This window comes from Fistularia commersonii, chromosome 28, assembly GCF_037954325.1.
Source record: "Fistularia commersonii isolate RoL2024-O1a breed Wild chromosome 28, RoL_Fcom_v1.0, whole genome shotgun sequence".
NCBI lineage: Eukaryota > Metazoa > Chordata > Actinopteri > Syngnathiformes > Fistulariidae > Fistularia > Fistularia commersonii.
The window spans coordinates 1,899,186-1,921,721 of NC_141311.1; the positions used below are offsets into that span (position 1 = coordinate 1,899,186).

General features: G+C 50.8%; 1 protein-coding gene across 2 annotated transcripts; it reads left to right on the forward strand.

The window, feature by feature from the left end:
- Positions 1-1,732: 1,732 nt before the first annotated feature.
- On the forward strand, positions 1,733-22,440 carry tex2 (testis expressed 2). 2 transcript variants are annotated; one of them, XM_086175638.1, is made up of 13 exons: positions 1,733-1,977; positions 2,829-2,903; positions 10,200-11,855; positions 13,351-13,551; positions 15,072-15,426; positions 15,714-16,018; positions 16,105-16,248; positions 16,338-16,437; positions 19,271-19,391; positions 20,331-20,453; positions 20,565-20,774; positions 21,040-21,160; positions 21,938-22,440. In XM_086175638.1, exons 3-13 carry the CDS (start codon positions 10,224-10,226, stop codon positions 22,085-22,087), a joined length of 3,462 nt encoding a protein of 1,153 aa, XP_086031764.1. In that variant the 5' UTR covers positions 1,733-1,977; positions 2,829-2,903; positions 10,200-10,223; the 3' UTR covers positions 22,088-22,440. The 2 variants fall into 2 exon arrangements, with proteins under 2 accessions (XP_086031764.1, XP_086031763.1); XM_086175637.1 differs by lacking the exons at positions 1,733-1,977; positions 20,331-20,453; positions 20,565-20,774; positions 21,040-21,160; positions 21,938-22,440 and adding an exon at positions 2,172-2,296 and having other exon boundaries at positions 19,271-19,405.
- Positions 22,441-22,536: the final 96 nt, after the last annotated feature.

Here is a 22,536-nt window from a genome sequence, read left to right on the forward strand (position 1 = left end):
AGGAAGACCAAAGAGAAGATTTGTGGACATCGTGAGAGAGGATATGGAGGTAGAGAATAGGGTAAGATGGAGATGGTTGATTTGCTGAGAAGACCCCTGCGGGGAAAAGCCCAAAGATGAAGAAGAAAGAGGTCATCTCAAAAATGGTGGTGACCAACCAACCAAGCCCTCGGCTCCTTCGGAGATCAATTCAGCCGTGACGTCGCTCCTGCCGCCGCGACCCGAGATCGCCAAGAGGCCGCCTCGTTCCAGGAGAACCCTTCAAGGCGTGGACATCAGATCACCATTAGGGTGACGTTACTTCTCACTGTGTTTGGGCAGCTTCAGTGAGCTTCAATGGACTCTCTGTGTCCGTCTAGTCTGGAGGTCTCGCACGCTGGGAGTTGGCCTTCTCCATTCAGATGCCCCCGAGCTCATAAAGACCTTCTGGCCCTCGCCGGCGGAGGCCTCCTTCCATGGGAACTTCAAACCTGCACCGTAATCCTACTTTGGAGAAGCCTCTCCAAAAAAAACCCGCAAGTAAAAATCACCAGGACTTCAGACGTGTCTCCTGGCTCGGCTTGAGGCCCAGAGCTCAAACAACAACAACAACAACTTGGCCTTCTTTCTTCTCCGCCTCCTTCTTTTCTTCTCTCCACAGCTGGACCACAAGACAATGGGATGGAATTCGATGGAAGGGACGGCGTCTTCTGATCTCTTTGTGATCAGCCATTCAATGCCGTGCACGTGTCTCAGTGCAACCCGACCTGGGAGACCTTCAGACGCCTCCAGAGGTTCTCCAGCTGAGCAGAAGCTCCAGGAGTGGAGATGCTCACATGCAGATCACACCTTGTTGACATTTATCATGGGGCTGAGCAGAAGAGGGAAGAGAAAAAGGTGGTGATCTCATCCCCCCTCCCCTCTCCTTCCTGACACACACACACACACACACACACACACACACACACACACACACACACACACACACAGCTAACCTTCCCTCTGCAACACATTGGTTTCTTCTTCATGTTAGATCAAAAGGTGACACAACAAAGGAATGGCTGTGTGAAGATGAGTGGAAGCTGTGACACACACACACACACACACACACACACACACACACACATGCATGTCTGCACTGTCAAGGTCAGGAATGTGCATGTGCACATGTGGTGTGTGTTGTGTAATGAGCATGAATGGGTCGCCGACCCTGACCTGAATTTAACCCTCCAACTGCAGCCTCCATGGCAACCGCCAGTCATCACAACACACACACACACACACACACACACGCTCAGAGATTTAACCAGACTGTTTTTTTTTTGGACACATCATGTGATGGACAAATATTCCTTTTGCAGTATCACTGTAAATTGTAATAATTTATCTGTATATATGCTCATAATTGTGCATGTACAATATTTTTTTAATATTCTTGTGCACTCCTTATCTTTCACTTGTTACTAAAGGCACTTTGTAGTTTATTTGTATTTCATATTCTCCCTCTTTCTCACTTTTTTTTTACTGTTCATACAATTCTCTACTATTAATTATTATTGTTATTATTATCGAAGATCTGGCCGCTGGCCTGCAGTACCGCTCCGGTCCGCTAGGTGGCGCCATTCACAAACAAACCGGCCGACCGCGACCCAAGTTGCGGCGCGTGCCGGTTCCCGTTCGGAGCGGCGGCTCGCGGCCTCAGGTGTCCGGACAGCGCGCGACACCGGAAGTCACACACGCCTTCCGGCCGACCTTCACCGGGAGCCGCGAGGCGAAAGCAGGTCTGATCCGCGGATGCTCTCTCTCACACACACACACACACACTCACACACACACTCACACACACACACACACACGCACGCACAGACACGCAATCACGCACTCACGCACACACACACTGCAGCGCCATGACGCAGCTCGCGCTCCTCCTGCAGCAACGCACGGAAACGTGAATCACCGCGGTGTGATGCGGCGGCGACGGGGAGCGGGATTGAAGAGGTGAGGAGCGTGTGTGTGTGTGTGTGTGTGTGTGTGTGTGTGTGTGTGTGTGTGTGTGTGTGTGTGTGTGTGTCGCCGACCATCCTCCCCCCACCAAAACAACACACGCCCAGCTCCGGTGCGGCTGCGGACTCCGGCCGCCCCCCCTCAACCCCCACCCACTCCCACGCAAGAACCCCCCCCCCCCCCCCTCCCACACACACACACACACACACACACACACACACACACACACACACACACACTCTCCACCCCCCCACGCGGATAGTGGACGCTGTGGGCCGGACGCAGAGATGCACCAACCCCGGGACGGCTGAAGGTGCGTCCGCTGTTTTCCTTCCGAATCCGCTTCGTGGGCCCCTCCCCCCCCCGCTTCGTTTTCCGTGGGCCGTGACGTGACGTGGACAAAAGGACGCCCGCGGCTCCCGGACCTTCCGCCTTTGTGCTTCGGCTCGGAGGCACTTCCCCTCTACCGCCGCCCCCCTGCGAGCTTCGGCCACGACGTGGAATCCCGCCTCCGTGGATCTCCGTGGATTTCGCCGGTCGATCCGCGTGTCCCTCCGGACGTGGCGTGAAGAAGTTCACCCACCCACCCGCTGCTAGAGGCGGAAGACCCCCCAAAAAAACCAACCCACGCTGTAATAACAGTGTAATGACAGTGTTATTACACTGTTATTACACTGTTATTACAGTGTGACCATCGGAGAACATAGAGTGAAATGTGTTCTCAGGTGTTCCTCCACCTTCACACACGTTCTGGTGTTGGGCATCTTCTCGGAGCGGGTGTGGAACCGTCCTGACGCGGCGGCGGCCTCCTGTCCCAAAGATCTGACCTCCTCTGTCTCCACCAGGTGTGACATGGACGTGAGAAGAGAAGGAGCTGTGAGACGCTGCAGGAGGAAGGTGGATGTCTGTAACATCTCAAAGTAAGACCCTCCTCAGCTGTGTGTGTGTGTGTGTGTGTGTGTGTGTGGTAACGTGATGCAGCTCCAGGGTCTGGAGTCAGCAGGCCTCCTCCACCACGGATCTGCTCTGAGCTGCTGACAGACACCAGAAAGCTCTAGATTCTCCGCTCACATCTCGTTGGGCACCTGAAGACCTGCTCCACGGGAGAAGGTCCCAACCAGAGTGTGTGGAGGCTCCATGTTCTCCTCCTACGTGAGGTTCCTCGCGGTTCTCCGGGTTCCTCACACACTCAAACACATGCAGGAGGTTCATGGAGACCCTGCAGGGTCCAGATGTTTGGATGCGTGGATGAAGAAGTGAATGCTTGAAGGTCAAAGTGAATGAGAGGGTGAATGTTTTGTGTTTTTCCGATGGCTGAATGTTGCATGTGTCTATATCAGTGTTTCCCAACCACTGATCATCAGGTGTGCCGTGGAAAAATGTCCACTTTCACCCGATTGGTCCGAAAAGTGAATTAACCCGCGCATCTGTGTGTCAGAGTGATGAGTGACGCTTTGCGTGATACATTTTTAAAATAAAAAGTACCGTCATTGTGATCTTGATATATTAAATAAAATTATATCTATTATTTTTCGCCGCTCAAAATAACGTCACACTAGCGGAAGCCGGTAAAGTCCCGATTTGCAGATGCTGTGCGCAGAAGTTCAGGAGCAGAAGTCCCATAAACCAGGTAAAATAAATATTTATGAAGATATTTTGCAAATATTTATTTTTTATTGTTTACTGACACAGTGATTTTTTTTCCCGATTTATTTTTAAAATTCAGATCAAGGCTCCGCTACACGCTCTGAAAGCCCAAAGCTCAAAATGAGTTCATTACATAAATAAAATTTAATTTTCTCCGTAATACTTTGTGAATTTTAGAAGCCACGCACTACACACTTGTTTATACAAAGTGTAAAGGTAATAAAAAGCAATATATACAGCGGTACCTTTATTTTAGACGTCAAAAAGTAATTGCTGCTCCCAGTGTTTTCTTTTCTGAGGAAACCGGGTCCAAATGGCTCTTTGGGTGTTACGGGTTGCCGACCCCTGGGCTAGCCGGTCGCTATCTCGGTCTTCCTCCCGCGCACTAAAACCGTCAAAGTCGTCTTCTTCGGTGTCGGAGTTGAACGGACTCAGAATTTCCCGGTCATTTCATTTGTCCGATGTGACGAGGATAAACGTTTTAGCGGCGTGAAGCTCGTTAGCGTCCCCCCACCCAAAAAAGTCCATATATTAGCCGCATCGTTGTTTATGTGAAAAAAGTCGCAGCTTTTCGTCCGGAAATGACAGTACTTGTATCTGCGTAAACAAACAGGCAGCGTTGTTGAAAACTACCGAGACGAGTGAGAAAGCAGTGAAAGCTGCTATAAAGTTGCTGAACTCGTCTCTAAATCCAAACAGCAAAACATTAATACGACCTGCCGGCAAAAACATCGTAGAAGAAATGCTCGACTCTGGCTTTGATAAAGAAATAGCCAGTTCTCTCAAATAATACCATTTTCAGACATATTGATGACATGTCTTCAGATATTGAAAAAAAGTGTTCTGGAAAAGTTGCTCATCAGTGGGAAATTTGCATTGCAACTTGACGAATCTACAGATATTAGATATATTAGATTTCACACTAAGTAAATTGAGACGACGGTTTCATTCTAATTCGTTTAAAAAATGTTTTTGACATATTTATTTGCTGGTGTGCCGTGTGATTTTTCTAATGTAAAATATGTACCGTGGCTCAAAAAAAGGTTAGGAAACACTGATCTGGTGGACTTTAGGATGACAGGGTGAATGTTGTATCTGTTTGATATCTGAATGACTGAGTGAATAAATTCATGTTTCCATATGATGTTGGAATGACAGGGTGAATGTTTGTATTTGTTGTGTGAATGAGAGGGTGAACGTTTGCTAGTCTCTAGATGGCATGAATGTGTCTATGTCTGTAGGATCTGTGAATGAATGAGTGAATGTTTATTTATCCACGTGACGGATGAATCCTTGCATGTCTAGATGACAGAGTGAATGCAGTCGTGTTTCTTCGTGAGGTGAATGAGAGGGTGGATGTCGTATCTCTGTATTTGTGGTGTGAATGAAAGGGTGAATGGTTGCTTTTCTGTTTTTTGTGTAATTTGTAAGAGTTTGTGTGTTTTGTCTCTTTATAACTTGTAGATGACAGGGTGAATGTTGTATCTCCATTTAATATGTGAATGAAAGGGTGAATGATTTCATGTAATTTATAATGTGAATGAGAGATTTCATGTTGTATCTCTCTATTTGATATGTGAATGAGAGGGTGAATGCTTGCCTGTCTAGATGAAGCCGTCTGATTGGTCCAGGGGGAACTCCGCCCCTTATCAGTGACGGCTGGGATAGGCTCCGCCCACACACACCCTCACTCCTGCATGCAGGAGATGCAGAGAATGAATGAATGAATGAATGAATGAATGAATGAATGAAAGTGTGTGTCACCACACATGATGTGGTCCTGCTTAGAACATCTGAGGAGGCCATCCAGTGCAGAAGGTGGCCAAGGGAGCGTGGCTTGTGAGTAAACAGGAAGTTGAATGCCCGCACACACACACACACACACACACACACACACACTCATCAGCCACTCACAGACAGCGATTGAATGCACAGTGTGTGCTCATTTTATCACTTTACTCGTCTTTTTTGAAGCACGGCTTCATCTTTTGCTAAAGAAACTGTTCAGAGCTCTGGAAGACGTTCGTGGGTTTAGTATTATGGGATGGATTTTTTTCATGAGTAATGCTGGGCCACCCATCCATCCATCCATCCACATATAGTCTATCCATCCATCTATCTACACAGAGAGTCCACCATCTATCTATCTATCTATCTATCTATCTATCTATCAATCAATCAATCAATCAATCAATCAATCAATCAATCAATCTATCTATCTATCTATCTATCTATCTATCTATCTATCTATCTATCTATCTATCTATCTATCTATCTATCTATCCATCTATCTATCTATCTATCCATCTATCTTCTGCCTCTGGTCCAGTGTTTGGTCTGAACTGTCCAGATGTGTGGATGCTTCTACGTCCCAACATGATGCCCTGTGATTGGTCCGGGTTGAGCCCGCCTCTCGCCCAATGACAGGCACAGGCTCCGCCCACCCATGGATGACTGAATAACACTTAAATAATATCACAGTGGATGTGTGTCTGTCTGCTCCTGCATCACATTCAGAATCTCCTCACCTTCATCTCCTCACCTCCTCATCTTCACCTCCTGGATCCTCCAGCGTGGCTGCTGGCAACACATGGAGCTCAGGTAGGATCGGTTAGATCAGGTCATCAGAAGGCCTCACTGATCCCTGGCTGACTCTGCCCTTCACGGAGGTAAAGCTAGTCATTCTCCACGCTTTCTTCATGCTTCTGTTTAGCATCACACACACACACACACCCCCTTTGCTGAAAACCTTGCCATAACAAACACTACACCCACTCCTAGGAGACCGAGGTTGCACGGCGAGGAGGAGCTGCACTCATGCACATGCACAGCTGCGTGCACGCGCACAATCACTCACACACACACACACATACACACACACACACACAGGAGAAGCTTGCAGTCACAAACACTCCACACACTCCTAGGAGACCGAGGTTGCACAGCGAGGAGGAGCTGCACGGCCAAACAATAGGATGCAAGATTAAGTGCACAATCAGATGAAAGCTTCACTGTCACCATGGCAACCGCCCGATCATCTCCGCAGGAAGGTTTGATGTTCTGACGCGGTGACGGCGGATGCGGTGGATTCCGGGTCGCGGAAACAGCGAGAACCGGTTTGATCCGGTCCCGCCCGGCGGGAGATGGATGGCGCGATCCGGAGAAGGTGCCGGAGCGGCGCCGCTGGCGTGGGACGGTGTGGAGACGCTCGCACGGCGCTGGAGATCCACGTGTTTGCGTGTTCCTGTTATGTAAAACCTCACGCGGTAACGAGGCCTTCGCCGGAGAAGACCATCCACGGTTGGCTGAACATCATGGAGGCTTCACGCTGCCGCCGACCTGTCGATATTTCCTTTTGCATTAGTCACTTATCCACGGCAGCAGGGAGGTTAGAACCTCCTCCTCACGGCCAGGAGATGGATTCCCACCTGCGTGGAGTCACCATGTTCACCTTGAGGTTCCTCAGGGTTCTCCTGTAAACAAATGCAGGAGGTTCTTGGAGACCCAGCGTCTCTACGTGATGTGAAGGAGTGAATCGTTTGATTCGAGAAGATGCGTTGGTGGAGCTCCGGATGACGGAGTGAGTGTTTGAGATGTGAACGAGTGAGGGGTTGCATGAGTGCAGGATACGAGGAATGAATGAGTGAATAATTCATCCTCTTGTGGTCAATTTGAGTAGAAATAACTATAAATATAAGGGGGAACCTCCTGATGTTCTGGTTGCCTCCTTGTGTGGCATCGATGAGTGTGAATGGGATCCAACGTGAGGCGCTAACTCAGACTTTACTTGACACTTCATCTTCCTGGAAGGCCGACATGAAACCTCCCGTGCTTCCGGGTCTGCTGGAGATCCTCCCTGGACCTCCTGGAAGCCCTGGAAGCCCCGTCCTTTCCTGCTCCGACCTTCTGCCTCCCATCCAGCGTCCAAGACCTCCATGGATCATGGATCATGGAGAGGAACTCATTTCCTGCAAACATTTACCCCCAACCCCTCCCTGCCTCTTTATATAAGAGTGCAGTGTGTCTGCAAACATGTGTGTGTGTGTGTGTGTGTGTGTGTGTGTGTGGCTGCCGCTGATGGGACCCCCCCCCCCCCCCGCCCAGAGAGAGGCGGTGGAGCATGAACAGCTCGTGGTGCGTTCACATGCTCGCTGCAGATCTCTAACTCAGACACGCCGTCTTCATCTGTTTTTTTTTACCTCTCTCGTTCGCGGGGAATTCAACCCCCCTCTCTTTGTCCTGGTTGTGTGTTATGGCAGCGAGGGGTCCTGGAACGCGACATTCGAGCGTCGGTGTACGAACACAACAAATAAACAAACTTCGCTTTCCGCGGTGTAGCGTAGCAGCAGTCGTGCTACTCCGCGTTGTTTACATCCTTCGTCATTGCGTTCTCCTGTTACGGTGCTTTTCTCAGTAAGCTAGCTCATTGTGGCTCCCAGAAAACCTGAAAGTGCTCGTGACAATGGTGGTAAGAAGGAAATACGAGCTAAAGGTGAGAGCGATGTCGGTGTCACAGATCTCGCCAGCACGGCTAAGTCCACCATCTGTACCCTCCTGAAGGACAAAGATGTGCTAACGGCGGCTAATGTGGCTAAAGGCTATGTTAATGAAGGACCGTGATTGTTAGTTTGGATGAATGACGGACAGCTAGCTGGAGATAGCGTTAGCATTAGCGAGGGCCTCATATGCCAAAAAGGCTTTTGCTGATTTCGTGAAGGAAACGGCAAAAAGAAAGTAACAATATTTTTTTGCCCCAATTAAACCTACAAAAAGTTTCCAGAGGAAGCAGTAGGTTTGGTTTGCGAACGCAGTCGAAGAAGGAATTCAGTTGGTTTTCCCGGTCGAAGCATCGGCGCCCCACGTCTTAGCGACCGGTGCTTACACTGAGTTCACTGAGTTCGGCCTACAGGAGAGACGCCAAAAGTGTGGCGGCTGCGCCCTCTGCTCGCGATGTGCGTCGTGGCAGGTTTCAATCCTTCGCCTCTAAAATCCATGACTCACATTTTATTTTTCCCCAGACCTGCTTCCCCTCTTCCCCGTCATGCCTTGCACATCAGCGTCACGCCGCCCTCCCCTTCCCGCTCTCCATCTGTGCAGCCTTTAGCTGATTATAAAAGCCCCGCTCACCTTGATTAACTGGATAATTCTTGTCTCCGAGCCAAACTCCCCTCCTCCTCCTCCTCCTCTTCTTCCTCCTCCTCCTCCTCTTCTTCCTCCTCCTCCTCCTCCGCTCAGTGATGAGAAGCATCTCACAGCGTGGGCGTGTTTGGGGTTTGATTTTATTCCATGTGAAGAGCCGTGCACGTCTCTCCACTTTGACATTTAGCTCTCTCGCCATGCTTCTAATGTTAGACAGCAATACATTATACGTGTGTGTGTGTGCGTGTGTTTAGGTATCAATCGGTAAGACGGAAGCAAGCTTGTGTTTCAGTGTTAGTAACGTTTTACTTCATTCATTTATTTAGGTGTTTATTTATGCATTCATCTTTGTGTTTTTATGCTCCTATTTTATCTTTTTAAAATGCTTTTTTTTTTCTACAGCCAAAGAAACTGATATTTAGGTATCAGTAACACATTTATGAATTTTATTATCTATCTATCTATCTATCTATCTATCTATCTATCTATCTATCTATCTATCTATCTATCTATCTATCTATCTATCTATCTATCTATCCATCCATCCATCCATCCATCCATCCATCCATCCATGTATTTTATTTCATTTTTTCAATTTTGTATTTAGAATATGTATTTTTGTGGGAGCTGAATATTCTCTTGGAAAGCAAGAAAAACCTAGATGTCCCTGAAACATGTTGTCTTTTGCCGGTGTGTGTGTGTTTGTGTGTACATGTGTGTGTGTGTGTTGTTTTGCAGCTTAAAGTACGTGTGTGTGCACGCCTGCGAGGCTCTGCATGTCCCTAAACTTTGTTTTTCGCTCCAGTGCCCGTCTTCTCCCGTCTTTCTAGATTCTCCACCATCTGTGGTCCCCCAGCGAGGCCACAGCGGGGGGGGGGGTCACACACACACACACACACACACACACACACACACACACACACACAAATGCTCCGCCATCCTGTCCCAGTAGATACCATCACTGCAACGCCAGGGTGGAGAGAGGAGGAGGCAGGGAGGAGGAGTCAAGGAGGGAGAAGATAGGGAGGAGGACACGGGGTAGGAGACCAGGAGGAGAAGATCTCAGCTGGACGCTCTGCACGTGTCGCACGGCTCCTGGATGCAGAAAGAAGGAACCCCCTGCAGGGCTTCATGTGTGGAGCCTCCACGTTCTCCCCCGTGGGTTCTCCTGGTTCCTCCTGCTGTCCGAGAACATGCAGAAGGTTCAGCTACATTATCCAGACGTGGATGAGGGGGTGGACGGCACCTCCTCCCTGTGGTTCCACACCTCCATGACTGATCATCTGGCTCCATCTGTCCTCCTCCGTCCATCAACCTCCTCTCTGGTCTCCCTCTAGACCTCCAGACCTCCATGTCCAAACCGACTTCCCGTCCGACGTGCTCCTCTCCGTCCGTTCCTCCACCCATGAAGCCTCTCTGTGTCCCTGCAGGCTGTGAGGACCTCCAGGGCGGCGATGAGCATCCCTGGCGGCGGCGGCGGCGTCCAGCACGCCGAGGCTCCGCCCCCTCGCCACGCGCCGCGCCCCAAGCTGCAGGTGCAGCGATCCGTATCCCGAGACACCATCACCATCCACTTCTCCGCCCTGGGGAAGGAAGAAGACGAGGAGGAGGAGGAGCTCTACGGGACGGGCGTCGTGAGTAAAGAGGAGGACGCCGCCGTCGCCGTGGGCCTGGAGGCCAAGGAGGAGCTGCTGTTCGACTCGGCCGCCGTCCCGCCGTCCGGAGCCGCTTCGCACGCTCTTTCTTCTCCTCAGCTGCAGGAAGCGTCCTCGCCTCCTGCCGCCGCCGCCGCCGCCGCTCAGGAGCGTCCATCGCCCGCCAGAAGCGCCGGCTCTTCATCTCCTTGCAAGTCGCCGGCGCTGTCGTCCTCCAAGCCCTTCCTGAGCCTGGTCCGGTCCTTGTCCAACGACGTGGACTCTCGAGAAGCTTCGCCGCCGCCCGCCGCCTTCGCGCCTTCGCACGCCCGACACAGACACTTAATGAAGTCCTTCGTCAAGTCTCTGTCCTCGGACTCGTCCAGAGGGGAAACTCAGGAAGGGTCTCCTCCGCACCACCATCATCATTCATCTCAGCAGCAGCAGGCGGCGCCCCAGCGGCCGTCGCCGCGCAACATGCAGCTCTTCAAGCAGTTCTCTCAGCCCCGCCTTTGCTCCGCCCCCGTCATCTCCAGCCAGGTGGGCGGGGATTCCAAAACGGCGCCCTCCTCCCCCATCATGTCTCCGGACGGGAGGTCCTTCTTCAAGGTTCAAGAGGTGGAAGCCAAGATCGAGGACACCAAGCGGCGGCTCTCCGAGGTGATGTCCGACCCCCTGCAGCTCTTCAGTAAGATAATGGGGGAGGAGAGCGGCGTGGCGGCGGCGGCGGCGGGCGGCGCCGTCCACCGCGCCAGGCTGCTGTCGTCCAGCGCGTCGGAACTGAGCGGCGCCATGACGCTGAACGGACACTCGGAAGGGAACAGCAACTACAGCATCAAGGAGGAGGAGGGAGCCGAAGAAGAAGAAACCCCCACCGGCAAGAGCCCGGACGCCGTGTTCTTCTCCTTCCCGTCGGGGTCGCCGGCGCCGCCGCCGCCGCCCGCCGCCTTCGCCAAGTCGCCCTCGCTCACGCTGGGCCGCTGCTCCATGTCGGCGCTGGCGGCCCGTCAGGAGGACGAGGACTTCTGCGAACTGTACAGCGAAGATTTCGACCTGTGCACCGACACCGAGACCCCCGAGGGGGATCGGCCCGGTTCCCATCCGCCCCGCGCCGGCAGCACCGGGCCCTGCAGTGAGCTGGAGATGGAGGAGATGGAGATGGAGGAGGAGGAGGAGCTGGAGGAGGTGGAGGAGGACGCCGGCCCGGAGGAGGCGCAGAAGGTGCCGGTGACCGGCCTCCTTCTCCTGACGCAGCTGGTGTTCTGGTACCTGGTCCTCCCCGTGCCTCCGTACGCCTGCGCCGTGGTGCACGGCGTCATCGCCGGCTTCATGCTGGTCATGCTGGCGCTCTGGCTGTCCGCTCCGAGACGCTGCTCCTCTGGAACCAGGAGGCGCAGGACAGAACCCAGGGACGTCGGCCGGTTGGATATAAAAGAGCCCGGCATTTTCAAGGTGAGACGAGCACGCCTGCGTTCGGCTAACGCTTCCCGCAGGACCTTCAGGTGGAGGTCTGAGGACGTTCTTTAGATCCACACCTCCGGGGCGTCGCCGTAGCATCCCTGAGCGCTATGAAACCTTTTCAGGAGGCTCTAATTCCAGCAGCCCGGCGAGGCTTCGGTGCGATTTCTCAGGCATTTTGGGCTTTTCGCGGCGACCCCGCGTTTCCGATCGGAAAGATCGCTAGCCTAGCTTAGCCACAGCCGCCATGAGCTCACACGCGAACATTTTCAGTCGCAGACTTCAAACTTAAAGTCAGAAAGAAATCTTAGGAGTCCCACTGGAGTCACGGCACTCCCGTCATCTCGGTGGTTAAGTGTAAAGCCGTAGTCTTAGCGGTCTTAGATCAGTCTTTTCCTAGTCTTTTCACAGCATCAAACCCGTTTGGCGGTCGAGTCTTTCAGTCTTCACTCTGACGCCACACAACCCAAAGATGAGCGCCAACAAAACCGGAAACCTGGTAGACCAGCGGTCGGGAACCTGTGGCTTGCGAGCCATTTACTGTAAGACTCTTCCGGTGACGGCATATGGCTCCCAGACGATTTGGAGTCAAAAAAGAAAAAATCAGTTCGTAACTGATTTTAAAATACTTGTGATATTTCTTCATAATGCTGCTTCATTTCTAAGTAAACAGAAATTACTTTTGAAGATAAATTTCACGGGTCACCCGCCATTGTAAAGGTGAAGAAATTAATTTTATCATATAGCCAACTAGTTTATCCGCGTCAACCCTCGTAACGGAAAAGACGGCGAAAAGAAAAAAAAGACGATGATTACCGTGCATCTCAGACTGCGCGGACGGAGGAATCTGCATTTGGATCTGCGGTACGTCAGTATGCTATGATAAAATTGCATCGATGAAACGGTCAAATATAAAGCGGCACTTCGAACAAATCCATGCGGCACCAGAGGTCGTATTAAAAGTAAGACGTATTTAATTTATCATAAATAGCAGAGGCTCCGCAGATACCCCGGGAAAACATTGCGTGGTGGGAAAGAATCCAGTTGTAGTCTTGTAAATAGTGACTCTGTAAGATTCACAGTTTCTGTAGAATCTGGAGAAACTCTAAAAACTTGTGTGAGATGATGGTTTTCGCCCGTCTTTAGATGTATGGTAGTGATGGTAAAAGAATGCAGGTTAGAATTAGCCTCACTGCCGTGAGATGCAGAATCGCAGATGGGTTCCTACGGATCTGACTGGACGCCGTTTCCTACGCTAGCAAGAACTAGCATAGGCTAAGTCAGGTTGCTAAGCTAGAAGGCAAAAGGGAGAACACGATTATAGGCCAGAAAAATGGGGAAAATGAAACTTAACCTTCTTTGCAAGTGACTTCAGAACAAAAATGAAGCTTTAGCTTTTGACTTTTATTCCTGAATTATTTCAAAGCCGCTCGCGTAAGCTAAGGTCGTGGCTAAGTCGCCGGTTTTTCGCGTTGAATATTTCCACCAGGGCTGGATGAACGAGATCCACAGCTACGACCCGGAGATGTACCACGCCACCCTCACCCACTCGGTGTACGTCCGTCTGGAGGGTTCGATGCTGCGGATGTCCAAGCCCAACCGCAACATCTCCCGCCGAGCCACGCACAACGAGCCAAAAGCCGACGTCACCTACGTCAGCCAGAAGATCTACGACCTCACGGACAGCAAGGTGCGGCGGCCGGCGTTGTGTTTCGTTCCACTTGACCTCATGTCGTAAGGGATGGCAAATATGTGTGTGTGTGTGTGTGTTTGTGTGTGTGGGCTCGCCGTGCTCTTAACAGATGCTGACATGTAGCACATGTCGGCTCGTGTTTGCCTCCGAGTGTGTTTCCTAGCACGTCACGTTCAATGACGAAGCACCTCATTTTCCGTGGAGTGGAGTTTTAAACGTTAAGGTTTGAGGCGTCTGGCGTCTTTTAACCGGCGGCGGCCCGTGGATTTCACACCCAGGCCTTCAGCGGGGCTCCGTTTACCGGTCCACTCCTCAATAACTGTTTTATGGCTATAAAAAAACATCTAATTATGCAGAAATGCAGTTCAAAGAGCCGTTGCATCGCAGAGATAACTCATGATCCAGCACTTTCGTCGTGTCCTCGAAAGGAAAATTTCCTGCCTGCCCTAAAAAATGTCACAGTCTGTCAGTCTTTTTAAGATTTGCCTGTTTTTCTTCACCTTTTGCTTGCGGAGCTCTGTTTCCTCGCGATCCACTCTGGTTTCCCCCAAAGTTTTGGACATCACCGTTGCGTTTAAGTGTCTCGTTGCTGCCTCGGTTAGGAAAGTCAAATGTACAAACCCGGTGTGGCTTCAAGACACCATGTGGATCAGTGGCAAATAACAAGCACTCCCAGCGATGGAATTTGCAGTGTTCCTCGTAGCCTGTGAGCCAGGGCTGCCGCTCATAGTTAGCCTAGCTGGAACAGGCCCGCTAGCTTCGCAATAACAAGAGCGTTCTTAACGATGTCCGGCTTTTCTTTGACAATAACGGCTTTGACAATAAATCTGCAACCACATCCTTCAGCCATCATGGGTTGACAAATTAGCTATTGAATCATTATACAAATATTCTATATTTGTGTTTCTGCAGCCACAAATGTAGCCTGCTAGCTCTGGATAGTACACTCTGACTATCCACTCAAAGGCCGTGTGACATGCTGACGTTACCGTAAGCCTTCTAGAAGGCCTTGGCGTCGCAACTCCGCATCTTATTGGTTGAAACTGTTTCGTCGACACAGATTTTTAACCGGAGCGCCTGTGAATCTGATTCTGCCGGTCTCCAGGCAGATTTCTTTGATTTTGACCCTGCCTGGCAACAAATAACGTCTGAAATGTGATTGGTTAAATGCTTTAATATGAAAATACATGTGCGGAAGCAGCACAGCCAGGGAAGAGGCTACGAAAGGAAGCGGACGGACCATTTGGAGTTATTCAGTATGTATCCATTGACGAAATAGAATCAAAATCAGTCTGTGATTCAGAAATTTTTAGGCCAGCAGAGAAGGCCTCGCAGGCCCTAACGGCCAACGCTTTACCACCAATGCTAGAAGAAAGCGTCTCCTTGATCTCGGTACTTCACGTCGGCCCTCTCGGGACCCCCGAGATCGTCTTGTCGTGAATTCTCCGCTTTCCCGTCCTGCGGTGTTATGCTAACGCTAAGACAAAACAGGTGATTGGATGTTTTTGCCCCGACAGATCCAGCTGGTGCCCAAGAGCCTGGCCCGGAAGAGAGTCTGGAATAAAAAGTACCCCATTCGCATCGAGCTGGCCAAGCAGGGGGACTTCATGTCCAAGGTGCAGGCGGAGAGGCTCGACGGCGGGGACGACAAATCCGCGGTTCCGAGCGAGAGGTCCGAGAAGGCGGAGCGAGCCGACGGCGCCGGGCCGGCGGAGGAGCCCAGGAGGCCGGCGTCCGGAGGAGGGGATCTGACCGTCTACCTGTTCGGGAGGACGGGTCGGGAGAAGGAGGAGTGGTTCCGCAGACTTCTGATCGCCTCTCGAGGGAAGCCCGACGGGAAGGGCGCTCATCCGCCCGCCGTCTGCAGAAGCGGTGAGTTCGCCGAGCCGACGGGGGGACGGACGGCCCGCGACTTGACGCTCTTCTGCAACCGACGGAGCTCCGGAGATCCCCTCCACAGCCGGCGTATTATACCGGGTGGAAGCCCGCTGGGATGAGGATTACTCCGAAGATGATTCCAACGTTCAAGTGCCTGAGTGGATAAAGATAGCAATTAGGTGGAGGGGAGGGGGGGCGGCGGGACGCCCTCGGCAAATAATGCCGATTTTGCAGAAGCGCAAACGAATCCTATTTGCAAATAATCCTCAATCTGCCTCCAGTCTTCCAGCCCTCTCACAGCCGCAGCGGCAGCAGCCAATCCGGCGGAGCCCTGGAGGCCGACAGCAGGAGCAGCAGCCGTGGAAGCCTGGAGGAGCTGTGCCACCCTCAGTCTCGCCACAGAGAAACCGCCGCCGCCGCCGCCACGCCGCCGTGCAGCTCCGCCGGAGCGGCGAAGCAGAAGCCGTCACTGGACTACAACGTCTACATGGCCAAATATGTCCACCCTCAGCCGCCGCCGGGGAGCCCCGCCGCCCCCGACAGCCCCGGATACAGCCCTGAGAGCAGCCCCAAGGCCAGCAAGAAGGTAAAGGAGCAACATGGAGGCGACCAATGGTTGGGAGATGGAGCTTCACACACACACCTGTGTGTGTGCGATTGTGTGTGTTCCAGACACGCAGGAGTTCAGAAGAGGCCGACGACTCCAACGCTTGGGTCAACTCCTTCCTCGGGAGGATATTTTGGGATTTTCTGGGCGAGAAGTACTGGGCCGCCGTGGTCTCCAAAAAGATCCAGATGAAGCTCAGTAAGATCCGGGTGTGTAGCCGCAACCCGCTTCCGTCTCCGGAAGCCAAACCCGGATCTTTTAAAAGAAAAGTATAAATGAATGCTCTCCGGCGTTTCAGCTGCCGTACGTGATGAACGAGCTGACCTTGACGGAGCTGGACATGGGCTTCTCCATTCCCAAGATCCTCCGTGCCTCCAAACCCTCTGTAGACCACCAAGGTAGGCGGAGACGCCGCGGGAGTTACGTGGTGTTCAAGCCGAGTCCACCCATCTCCATCCCCCAGGTCCACCTTCATGTCTTCCTCTTTCATGGCTCGTCTTCTCCGTGGATTCCCGCAAACTTCATGTCAGGAGATCTGCGCCGTCGCGTCCACGTGCTCACCGAACCTCCTCAGATGCACCTTTTCCCACTCGTTCATCTCTGGTGGAGAGCACACATGGAGCGTTCGGTCTGAAAACACGGCCGTTGGAAGCGTGATATTTAGTGACGTCAGATTTACCCTACAGAGTAGCTTATTCGCCATTTTATTGGCAGCAGCTGACGTGTTTTGTTTAAAATATCATATCAGCATTCTTTACATATACAAACTGTAGCATAGAAAAAAGCACATAAAAAAAAAACCTTATCTCTTACCTTCACTTATAAATGAAGTCCATGCGGCGCTGAGCGTTTTTTTCTTTAGCTTAGCATTGTAGATCCTGATGTTGAGTCTTTGCTGTTCATTCAAAGCCAAATGTATCCTGGACATCCCACATGTTTTTAGCACGATTTGATTTTGAATGCGAGCGGCCGACCGCTCATGTTTGACTGTCAGAAGTTGAGAAAAGAATGCAGGAAAAGCAGAAAAGGCGTTTTGGACATCCACACAGCAGCCTTTTAGAGTGAACCACTCCGTTTGAAAAGACTTCCGTCTCCTCGTCTGAAGAAAATCCTTCTTCCCTTACTTATTACCTCCTGCTTCGACTGAAAGTCCAGTTTAGAAAATTCTTTCAGTTTAGCTATGTAATCCTCCATTTTGGAAATAAAGAAAAGCAAGAGGAAAAAAATAACTGGATGGCTGCACTTGACTTGCTAACTGTTTACAGTAGCTTGCAATTGCAAATTCTATTATTCTTTCGCCGAGTGGTCAAAAGGCTCCCTGGGATCAGCGGCGCCCCCTACCTTGAGGCACCGTCACTGCGTGCCTCACCCAGTGTGTCTTCGCCGCCGCTTCACAATCGCTCGGCACGAGAAACACGTTACAGTTGTGGACGAAAAAATTATACACATCAGCTAAAGTATGAAAATTTAGTTCATATATAAGTGCTTGAAGTATTTGAAAATGTTAATAGTGCCATCCACAGACAACAATATGGTCTCAGCCGCATAGCATGCTAGCACAGTTAGCAGAATCATTGTGCAACCCATAGCGGGCTCCGCTGGCTGCCGTGTCACCGCTCGGCTCTTCTTCATATTTAAACCCAAAATATGATTTTTTTTTTCAGCGATTTTGAAAAAAAAAAAAAAACAACTAAAAATGGTGAAGTTTGGTGGAAAATAACTTTATAGTACAAATAACTGAATAAATAGAACCATTTAATTTATTTTTTCATTTTACATTATTTTCTGTCCATGATGCCAGGCGAGGGCCGGCCTCACCTGCCTCTACTGGCTGCAAATATGATGTTTGAATGACAGGGTGAATGGTTCTATGCCAAGATGACGCAAACAAGTGGGTGAATGTTTTATATCTATATGATGTCTGAATATAATGGTGAATGGTTGTATGTCTCGAAATGATGTATGTCTAAATGAGGTGTGAATGGGCGTGTGTCTATATGATGTTTGAATGACAGGGTGAATGAGTGTATGCGTCTATATGACGCAACTGAGTGAATAGTTGTGTGTCCATATAAGGCAGGGCATAAGATATGATACATATTAAAAAAAAACATTCAACAGTACATCTCAGACCCTCTGACATTTGCTTTGAAAATAAAATCAGTTTGGTTTTGAAGGCTCTGACGTTTGCTTGCATTTCATGCACAAACCAGTTTTTCTCCTGTAGCTTCACGTCCGGCTCGTTCATGTGTATCGGAACGTTCAGAGTTAAAGCTAAATCACAAAACCGGTCTGTCATTCAGCTTGGAAAAATTCTCAAGTAGGTCCAAAAATGAAATAATCTCCTGTTTGAGCTCCCATTCATTGATGCGATCGTTCAATCATTCACATCAAGTGTGAATTCTGGCGGGCCGGATTAAAAAGAGCAACGGGCCGGATGTGGCCCGCGGGCCGTAGTTTGCCCGCCTCTGGTTTAAGGTGTAAATGAGAGTTTAAATGGTTGCCTGGAGTGAGTGAACAAATGTTATATATCTATATGACATCTGACTGAAATGGCGAATGGTTGTATGTATATATATGATGTGTGAACAAGTGAATGGTTGTTCGTCTGTATATAAGGTGTGAATGAGCGGGTGAATGGTTGCATTTCTTTGTGACATGAATGAGTGACTAAATGGCCTAATGATGTTTTAATGAGAGGGTGAATGGTTATATGCCTCTATATGATGCAAATGAGCGAGTGACTGTTTTATGTCTCTATGACGTGTGAATGAGTGAATGGTTGTATGTCATATATAAGGTGTGGATGACAGGATGAATGGTTGTATGCTTCCATGATGCAGATGAGCGAGCGAATGTTTAATGTTGCTAAGACATCTGAAAGAGAAGGTGTACGGTGATATGTCTGAAAAATAAGGTATGAATGAGAGGGTGAATGTTATATGCCTCTATATGATGCAGATGAGCGAGTGAATGTTTTATGTCTATGACGTTTGAATGAGTGAATGGTTGTACGTCTCTATATAAGGTATGAATGGGAGGATGAATGGTTATATGACGCAAATAGGTGAGTGAATGTTTTACATCTACATGACGTCTGAATGAGAGGGTGAATGGTTTTATGTCTCCATATGACAGGCTGTACGAGTCCCTCAAGTTCATCTTCAGAACCGAGCATATCCTCCTTTAGGGTTTGTTGAGCAAAGAGCGTCTGTATCTCCCTGTTTGCAGGTCTGTGGTTTGACCTGGAGGTCTTCTACTCGGGCTCCTTTCTCATGACTCTGGAGACCAAGATGAACCTGGCCCGGCTGGGGAAGGAGGGCGAGGGGCTCGGGGAACACGGCAAGGAGTGGTGAGGCTTCCCGCGTGGGCGTTTCACATTTCTGACGTACAGTTTCAAAGACGGCGTCTTCTTTTAAATCGTACCTGCGGCGCTTTGGATCAAAATACGGGTCCGGTCGTGTTGACGTCTGTTTTTTCTCCTCTCTCTGCCTTCCCTCCTCGGCCGGACGCCCTCCCCTCCGTGGATTTGCCCAGCGAATGGTGAGTTTCTGATGTGAAACAACTCGTGCCGGCGATCGATCGATCGATCGATTGACCCGCCGCTTCGGTGAAACCTGGACTCGGGAGTCGAAACCGGTTCTGTGGACGAACCCTTAACTGTATTTGACCTCAAATTCAGTTTCCCCTTCAAAATGAATTGAAACACTATTCATTCGTTCCAGACTTTCAGTTTTATGACATGTTTTTAAATAAGAAAACTGTACTTTATGAATATTTTAAAAAACGTGTTGAAAATAGATAATAAATAAAGAATGTGAAGGAATGAACTGGTTTTCCCTTGAAGATGGGATGAAGTTCCTGACGTTGCATTTATGGACGGAGTGAAGCCGCTCCTCTTTCTAAAACCATCAAACCGTCCTCGACCGGCTTCCAACGCGTCTCCCGACGCCTCGTCCGTCCACGTTCCCGCCGTCGAATCCCAATAAATGTTTCCCACCTTCTCCCAGACGACGTTCTCCGTCACCGTATCTCACCCTCAACAGCTTCTCCATCTCTTCTCTGGACGAGTCCACCACACACACACCTCGCTTGTGTTTTTCCATGAATTTCTCTCAGCTAGCTAGCGGCGGGCGGCACGTCCCCCTGTCTTTAAACGCCATGCCGTCCACGTAGGTGTCAAACGCATCACTCCCACGTGGATTCACTCGGAAGTCAAGGTTCCAACATACTTGCAAGGAAGGCATGTGTCCTGAACCGTGTGTGTGTGTGTGTGTGTGTGTGTGAACAGGTCCAGACCGCGGACATACTGTCTGGCGGACAGCGACGAGGAATCCTCGAGCGCCGGGTCATCGGATGAGGAAGACGCCCCGGAACTCCTCAGCGACAAGGCCGCTCTGCCCGGGGCGGAGGGGTGAGCAGCCATCTTTGCTGCAAAGTCGGCTCGCCGGCGAGGCCGACGGGCACAAACTCGCCGCCGTGAATAAACCATGAATCCGACCGGCTTCTCTCCTCCTCCCTCCAGCTACGTAGGCGGCCACAGGCCCAGCAAGATCATGCGATTCGTGGACAAAATAGCCAAGTCCAAGTACTTCCAGAAGGCCACAGAGACGGAGTTCATCAAGAAGAAGATGGAGGAGGTGTCCAACACGCCGCTGCTGCTCACCGTGGAGGTGCAGGAGTGCCGCGGGACGCTGGCCGTCAACATCCCGCCCCCGCCCACGGACAGAATATGGTAGGCCTGCTCCGCCTGCCGCAAGGTGCAAGGAAAATGGAGCCACTTTGGTATCCGAGGCCGGGGTTGGAGGTGGAACTGCACCATCTGCTGGTCGTCGTTCCCACCGACCAGAGGACGGGGGATAAATACATGCGCATCGATCTGAAATTAGCGGTGGAGACTTTCTGAATGGGTCATTTCATTGGTCCGGACATCTCCATGACAACACGTGTCAGGTCAGGTTTAGCGAAAACAGCTGTTAATCCCCTCCCCCGGCTTCCAGGTACGGCTTTCGGAGTCCACCTCATCTGGAGCTGAAAGCGCGGCCGAAACTCGGAGAGCGGGAGGTCACGCTCGTCCACGTGACGGACTGGATCGAGAAGAAGCTGGACCAGGAGTTCCAGGTACGTCGTGTTAGCGCTCAGCCGGGATTTGGTCGCTTTTCAGGACGTTACGATCCTGGAGGGATTGCGGCAGGACTTTGGACGCTGAAGAGTTTCCCCAACAAGGTCATAAAACGTCCCAGACAAGCGTCTGAAGGTGAAAACACAGGGTCGGGAGTGAATTTATGGCTGCCCGGCGGCGCTGCGCTCCTTTCCCACCCCGCACACTCTGCCAGACGGCCACCCTCGGGGACTGAGCTGACCCGAGATCCAGCTTTACCTCCGTCCGGCTTCCGCCAGGGTTATTATCGCCCTAAAACACATTGTTATTGCCCTCAATGTGCAAGAACACACCTGATCCAAAGAATCCGCTATTAAAATACACTTAGTTTCAAAGTTGCGATTCTTTTCTTTTGCAAACAGGGTTGTTTTGAATCAAATGATCATAAATTATCACGATACATGACTGTAACAGCAGTGGTTTTTTGTAGGCCACGCAGCCGTTTCAGATGCATCTTGAGTTTCTCTGGCCAGCCGGCCTAATCTGTCAAAATACAATACAATACAATAGGATACAATAGGAAATGTCAAACGAACTGCAGGGTCGATATGAAGTGTGAACGGTTGAGACGGCCGGGCGAGGCCACCGCCGGCCTGACCGCAGGATCAGCGAATGAACAAATATCTTGCACGGAGAGCTTCATTCACGCACGTTCTGTTTTGCACGGTAACCACACATATCGGTCGCTTCGCTGTGGCCAGAACTTGACCTTTACCATTGTTCTTTGCATTTCACAGAAAATATTTGTGATGCCAAACATGGACGACGTATGGCTACCCATAATGCACTCTGCCATGGACACGCGTTCCAACGCCAACTTGGCGACTGTGACAAACGATGCCTTGGGGGACCCGGAGCCGGAGGAGTCTGACGTCTCTTACGTTTGAGGACCGCTGTGGACAGTTCAGGTGGACCGCCGGTCACTTCGGGTGACCAGAACACCCCCCCTTTACCCCCCCCACCCTTTAGGAACCGCAGGGCAGCGGTTGGCTCGCCCAACTCGACAATATTTTTACCCGAAAACCCACTCACCGGTCGACCATCTCACGATGTGCACTCTCAAAACGCTGAATGTCTTAGGTCGGTGTGTCGTCACTTTTCGGCCGCTTCGAACGGGAGGGCGGGGGATTTTTAGATCTGTTCGATTCTGGGCGGGGAGATCGAGACTACGCGGGGACGGATCGGTCAACAGCCGTGATTCAACTCAAAGAACCATTAAACCTGTGATGTACAGCGACACCAAACAAGTTGTACAGCATCTACATAGCGTGACCTTTCTAACAGATCACTTCATCCTTTATTTACGTGAGAATGGAAAGCGTGTTTAGGTGAGCGC

Bases quoted from the DNA above. Each gene is read 5' to 3' on its own strand.
- tex2 (XM_086175638.1), top strand. From the start codon at position 10,224: ATGAGCATCCCTGGCGGCGGCGGCGGCGTCCAGCACGCCGAGGCTCCG. The intron at 15,427-15,713 runs GTGAGTTCGCCG...ATCTGCCTCCAG, and splicing joins GCCCGCCGTCTGCAGAAGCG to TCTTCCAGCCCTCTCACAGC. The intron at 20,775-21,039 runs GTAGGCCTGCTC...CCCGGCTTCCAG, and splicing joins CCGCCCACGGACAGAATATG to GTACGGCTTTCGGAGTCCAC.